The 7,038-nt window shown below is 34.6% G+C and overlaps 1 protein-coding gene across 1 annotated transcript; it reads right to left on the bottom strand.

Moving 5' to 3' along the window:
• Positions 1 to 3,664: 3,664 nt before the first annotated feature.
• On the bottom strand, positions 3,665 to 7,038 carry LOC112094938 (putative disease resistance RPP13-like protein 1). The gene is made up of 3 exons (XM_024176640.1): positions 5,507 to 7,038; positions 5,243 to 5,355; positions 3,665 to 5,139 (listed from the first exon to the last, which is right to left on the bottom strand). The coding sequence occupies exons 1-3, from the start codon at positions 7,036 to 7,038 to the stop codon at positions 3,665 to 3,667; spliced, it is 3,120 nt and encodes a 1,039-aa protein (XP_024032408.1).

Here is a 7,038-nt window from a genome sequence, read left to right as displayed (position 1 = left end):
TTCAGTCAGGGGAAGAGGGTAGTTTCGCAGTATATCAATAATAATAATAATAATAATAACAAAAAAATAACAAAAATAAAAAAAAAACAAAACAAAATTGAAAATTAAAGAACTTTATTTAGAGCTCTTCAAAAGAAAACTATTTAGAGGAATCTGAAAAATAAGGGATAAGGAAGGATATCTTCAGTAATTAAGAGGTGTTGTGAGAATACTGGTCGTATTTTGTTTTTTTTTTTTTTGAATACTGGTTGTAGGTTCTAAGTTCAAAGGACTAGCTCGTTACTAATCTAATTGGTTAGGCTTTTTTAATCTCAAATTAAGCTGTCACGCGTTTTCCTAATGGAATAATAATAAACTATTTTTGGCATTTTCAACAATGTTAGGTGGAGAGGCTGCTGTATAATGGAAAGTTAGCTAGAAATGTGTCTTTTTCTAAAGATGAGGTATCAGAGTTAAATTATTTTAAGTGCGGTCTATTTAAAAAATGTAATTAAATTATGATATGGGTTTTGATTTAATTCTTTATGAGTGAATTATTGGCAAAATTTTTTTTTTTAATTTAAATTCTTTTGAGAAGAAAATAATATAATAGAATTTTAATTTTAATTTTAATCAATATATGTATTAAACAACCTCTAAATCTTTTGTTTCCGACGACTTATTAAAGGATACATGTGCGCATAATTTCTTAATATATGTTTGCCTAGAAAAATGTAAAAGTTAACTTCCCAAGGCATTAAGGCAAGACTTCTGCACTGATATTCTATTAATTTCCATCTCTTTTATTAAATGAACAAGCAGTTTCTGCCTCATTGTTAATATGGGAGAAAACTTACCACTAAGGAAAGGATGGTTAAAAAATATTATTTATGTCACTTTATTAAAAAGTAAATAATTGATATTTAATTAATAAAGAGAAAATAAAATGTATAATAGTATCTAATAATTTCGAGTGGCATAAATGATAGGTTTACACAAAATTATGATAAATTATGAACTTTTTTCTTTGTTTTTTTTTAATGAAAGTTTTTTTTTTTTAATATAGGCAAGATGGCAAGAAGATGTGGTACGGCTTCCTATATATGGCCGTGAAATTTCTCAAGATAATCATGAAGTCGTCTTAGTTTCTTGGTCAACATGAAACGACATCTGAATAGAATATTAATTTCAGATTTAGAGATGTGATCATCTTAGCAAACAATATCTAATAGAGACAGAGAAATTTGAAAACGACATGAACAGTATAATGACCTCAAATGTGACGACGAGAAAAACGACAAAATAATGGAAACTGAAAAAACAAACAAAAATAAGCCGGAACGACATTGGTCCGAAATACAATACAATGAATACATGATCTTAAAAACGACAACCAAACGTAAAACGACAATCACTCTGAAAAACGCATAACCAATATATGAAAACGACACAACAAAAAACCACAATAACCTTAAAAACGACAATCACCGTGATGAACGACAAAACCCCCAAAAGCCAGAAGACATAAAAAAATAACATTCTTAAAAATAAAAACTAAAAACTAAAAACAAAAAACAAAAAACACTTCGAGTGGGAATTCTAAATCTACACCTTGTGAATGAGAACTGAAATTACGTTAATCACAAAAACAACATCAGCTTGAAAACAACTCAGTCACCAATTGAAATTTATCAGGGAAAATAGAACTGCAATGAAATATATATCCATCAGCCAACAATTTCTTCAGAATCAATGTTAGCTTTGTGCAAACTTTGACGCAAATTACAAGAAGCTACTAAACTTTGTCGGCTACGGCATATTCTTGGGTTAGAAATCTAACATAACGATTGCGGAGAGAAAAATTGCTAAACTTTACCCTTTATGGATATGTATTTCTACCTTGATTAATCTTTTATTGACTAATATAGTTATTTGATTAAAAATGGTATTAATCAAAAATAAAAATAAAGAAAAAAAACCGAGACTCTGAAGGGTAATAAGTTGTTTAACGAGGTCTTTTCCATTTATACTTTTTTTTTTTTTACTATAATACTTTACTTTTTTGTTTGTCCCTGCTAAAAATGTTGCAAACATTAAACCATCGGCAATATTTATAGTTGATTTTCGGTTTATTTAGGGTTTTACATTTAAAATATAAGGTACTCAAATATCAAATCATATGATATAATATATATCTGATAAATGACTAATCAAGGTAGAAGTTAAAAGTAGCCAACTTTGTGCAATTGACATTTGTCTCTGAATTGTTAACGAATATCTGATAAATGACCTATCTATGAATTGACATTTGTTTTGAATCGATCATTAATCTAAACGAAACTAAACTCAAATTTTTCCCCTGTATCCAAGACGCCATAAATTAGACAAAATGCTTCTTTAAGCAAGATGAACATACACATCCCAACTAAAAAATACGTCCTAAATGTAAAATTTTGATGAACATACAACTCAGTGGTACTTGCCATCTCTAGTGAAGATAAGTAGATACCACAATTTTTGTTTTGATACAAACAAAGAAGAGGGAGCGATTAGCATCAACGCACACTCACATATTCTAACTAAGTTGGCACCCACTAGAGAACCCAATCTACACAAAGCTACCCTCTCGAATTTATTAAATGAAGAAAGATATAACAAAATACAAAGTTCAACAATCCGAGAATGAAAACAACATTATTAAGTGCAGTTCTAATTCCACTACGAGAGGTGTCTCAAACAAACATGAACATCACCAGTTTCTTAAGCCAACACAACAAAAGAGAGAAAATTTTAAAAATAAAACAGCAACTAAGTCTCTTTTGAATCACCCTTACGCAGCGGGAGGCCAAAATGTCCCAAGTTAAAAACCATCATGCCACCTACTTAGGCAGCTCCCTCCTACAGAACAAGTGAAACAGAACTTTAAACAAGATGAAGAAGTCGATAGATGCACGTTACGTTAGCATAGATGAATATATATTTCAGTTGTGAAATTTAAGTATTAAGAAGAAATAAAGAACATATTTCATAGAATACTAACAGCAATAAAATATAGTTTCAAGATAATAAAAATTATATGATTGTGATGAAAAACAACTCAGTTTGTTCATATCTAGAGTAACAACTAACAAGAGCGCAGAGTTCTACTAACATTTGTATTGGACGGACTTGTTAGTACCAGAGTGACTTCTTCTAAACATTTGTATGTATGTAGAATTCTCTGTTAATGCTATATGCTTAAAAGGAATAGCAGGGAAACTTTTTCAAAGGAATTAAGAATAGTGGGAAAAAAGATTGAAAGTTGTGTGTCTATTTTGAAATGTTGATAAGCATAATAAACTCAAAAAGAAAAAAAAATGAAAAAATAGAGTGGTTAAAAATATTGAATCATTTATGGAATTGTACGCCTAAAAAATAAATAATGTGGATCTTATTAAAGGAGAGAAAATAGCATTTTGAAAGACACTCATATATATATATAAATGTTTTATTTTGAAAGGACAGATCATACAACTAATGTAGGTATCTAAATCTTGAGAATCAAAAAAAAAAAAAAAAGTTGATAGGCATAGTAAATTTTTAAAGATAAAAAAGAAAACATAAAAAATAAAAATCGTTTAAGAAAAGCAGGTGCATCACAAAATAAATAAAAAAGAATTAGAAGGGAGGACCTCATGTAGAATACTCACGTTGTCCTGCCACGAATTGATACGGTGGGAATATGAGAAATCTTATGCCAGTCCTCCCCTCTCTCTCTCTGGTACCTTCGTTCAAGGAAAGGACACTCCTCTATCCATAAATCGCGAACATGAGTTGGCTGTAATATTTCTTCTGGCAAAAGCTGGAGCTCTTTGCACTTCGTTATCCATAACTCAAGGGATGCTACGCTTTGAAAGGCGGTGCTGTTTAGGCCTTTAAGGTGTGGAAAACTCCCGAGGTACAAAAAAGTTAAAGAGCTGGGAAGCAGATCCTCTGGAAATGAGTCCAAAATTATGTTTTTACTGCCTGCAATGTGTAATGATGTCAGAGACGTCAGCTTTTGCAGATCCCAGTGCTTGTGTTGTCCGATGAGTTTACAGCAGTCCCAAATTGCAAGATTATTTAGACTTGAAGGCAATCCTCCTTCGGGAAATGACTCAATTTCTGGACAATTATCCATTTTCAAATCAGAAAGAGATGGAAGAAGCCTGTGCATGTGTTCCGGCAGTGACCTGAAATTCTTGCAATTTTCTATGTTTAAGGAATTGATCAGAGACTCGTGTGCAGTGCTCGTTCTTTCTGTAAAGGTAAGTGATTCCAAATTCTGACAACTGCCCGACCAAAGCACTTCAAGTCTTGGGAAGTAGTCTAATGGTAACGACTTTATGTAATCACAATATCCACCCATAATTCTCAACTCTTTAGCGTGTACATAATGGCCGCTCCTTGGGAACTCTAATTTGTTGCAGCTCACAATTTCTAGCATTTCTATCACATCAGGTGACTCCACACTTAGCTCCTTGAGATTTTCACACCCCTGCAACTTGAGCTTCTTCAGCTTTGGGAATTTATCTAATGGAAGAGACTTCATAGATCTAAAGCTTTGTAAAATCTCAAGAGTTTCTAATGTGTCACAATCAGGTAATAAGCTCCCAGCTGGGTTTGGACAACAATAAAAGCAAAGCCTTTTGAGACGAGGAAATGATTTTCCCACTTTGCCGTCTCCGCCAATAAATGACCACTCCTTCCAATTCTTCATATTAAAAAACTCTAGAATTTCTAAAGATTGAAATGGAGTAATAGAAGAGCTATTACAGGTATTGTAAAACTCATCACCTATTTTTTCCACTCCACGGAAGTTTTTAATCACAAGCTCTCGAAGAGAAGGTAACTGCCCGAGTGGTGGGAGGAACGAACAATATTCATTACCACATAGAGAAATCGATTCCAGCTTGGAAAATGAAGAACATCCAAGCCAATCTGGGAAATTTGAACCTGCATATTTATCAATAACGAGTTTCCTCAAGTTTGTGTGAGGTTCCAGTGCATTTAATGCCTCCCTTGCTCTTATTGTGTCAGTAACTTCACCTTTCCATTCCAAACGTAGCTCAGCAAGTTTCTCCTTATCCCTCAAACAATGGACTTTCAGAATGTCGCTATTGTTATCAATGTTTTGAAGCCCTGAAATTCGAAGATTGCAGCGCTTCTAACTCTTGAATTCTCGAACCACTTCCATCTTTGCCTAAAACAAAATTAGTCAATGTCTGCAACTCTTTCAAGTTACCCATTCGTGGTGGCATCTCTTTTAGAGGTGCCTTAGTGGTATCAAGGTGACGCAAGTGGATTAGTCTTCCCATGTCCTTAGGCAACAAAGTAAGTTTTCGACAATAGCAGAGTCTGCAAATTGTACAGAGTGCAAATTGAACAAGGTATCTCTTCAATGTTACTGTCAGACATGTCCAAATACCTTAGATGCTTCAGTTTACAAAATGAATCATTCAACGTTTGGAAGTCAGTCGCTGCTAGGTTAGAGAGCACTCTTAAGTACCTTTCTCCTTTCAACACTTCTTTAACCAATTCTTGATCAAATGATAAATATAACTTCAATGATAAGAAGGTTCGTAGATGCCTGGCTTCAAACCGACCTTTCCATAACTTGAGTTCACTTGATTCTCCCTCTATTGATATATAACGAGTCTTTTTTGTAGCCTGCTCTACATTTGTAGCGTCATCAACTCTGAAACAGGCTTCTCCCGATACAAAGATAGCTAAATCATGCACAAGGTCATGCATGACGAATGTGGACTCATCTTGATTCGATCTTTGAAATATTGACCTTGCCATTAGCTCATCAAAATGCTCATCCCCAACCTCTTCCATTCTCTTTTCTTTCTCATCAGACTGCAAAAAACCTTCCGCCATCCACAATAAAATTATTTTTTTCTTTTCAAATTCGTAGTCTTTGGGAAAAATCGAACAATAAGCAAAACACTGCTTGAGACTTGAAGATAGACAAGAATAGCTGAGCCAGAGCCCTGGAAGAATATTGTTGCGTAGGTTTTTGGACCACACATGGTTCCTTAGAATGCTTTCCCATGTTTCTGGATTTCTGACAGAGCGTAAGAGACCACCAACAGATCTTACAGCTAATGGAAGGCCTTTGCACTTTTCAACAATTTTTTCCCCAATTTCTTGCAGACGTGGATCTAGAACAGAGTCCCCATTGAAGGCATGGTCTACAAAAATTTTCCAGCAATCCTCGTTGGATACTTCTAGTAGCTGATGAATTTTCCCCCCGGTCTTTACATTTGATGCAACTTTTTGGCTGCGTGTCGTCACAACAATCCTACTTCCGGAATCCCCAGACGTAAAAGCGCTCCTTAGAGAATCCCAATTGTCGTAGTTCTCATCCCAAACATCGTCAAGAACAAAAAGAAATTTCTTGCCTCTCAAAGCCTCTTTCAATCGTCCTTGAAGTTCAGCTACTTCCTCAATGCCACTCGTCATTTGGGGACAAACCTGCTGGAAGATAATCTTTGTTATTCTAAATATGTCAAACTCTGTGGATACAGTAACCCATGCTTTGTGATGAAAACCATGTTTCTTCGCTCTGTCATCATCATATACAAGTCGAGCAAGGGTGGTCTTGCCAAGACCACCCATACCCACGATGGGAAGCACCCCTATCTTATTGCCCCAAATCTCATTTGATAGCAACAACTTTAGGATCTCCTGTTTATCATCATCTCTTCCATGGACATGACTTTCTTCTAGCAAAGGAGCAGGTGATCTTTGTAAAGATCGGATGTTTTGAGCAAGATCAATATGCGTCAAACAAAGGGTAGCTGCTCTTTCTAAGAGGAAACTCAAATCCTTCAAGATATTCTCTATTTCACCTCGTACAGTTTTGTCAAATTCAGTGAAGGGTGTTAAAAGTGCCACCATCTTCTTTAGCGCGTTCGTTGTCAAACAAAGGGTAGCTGCTCTTTCTAAGAGGAAACTCAAATCCTTCAAGATATTCTCTATTTCACCTCGTACAGTTTTGTCAAATTCAGTGAAGGGTGTTAAAAGTGCCACCAT

This window comes from Morus notabilis, unplaced genomic scaffold (assembly GCF_000414095.1).
Source record: "Morus notabilis unplaced genomic scaffold, ASM41409v2 Scaffold1265, whole genome shotgun sequence".
Taxonomy (NCBI): domain Eukaryota; kingdom Viridiplantae; phylum Streptophyta; class Magnoliopsida; order Rosales; family Moraceae; genus Morus; species Morus notabilis.
Note: the sequence above shows the minus strand (reverse complement) of the source record. Positions and strands in the feature narration are given on the sequence as shown.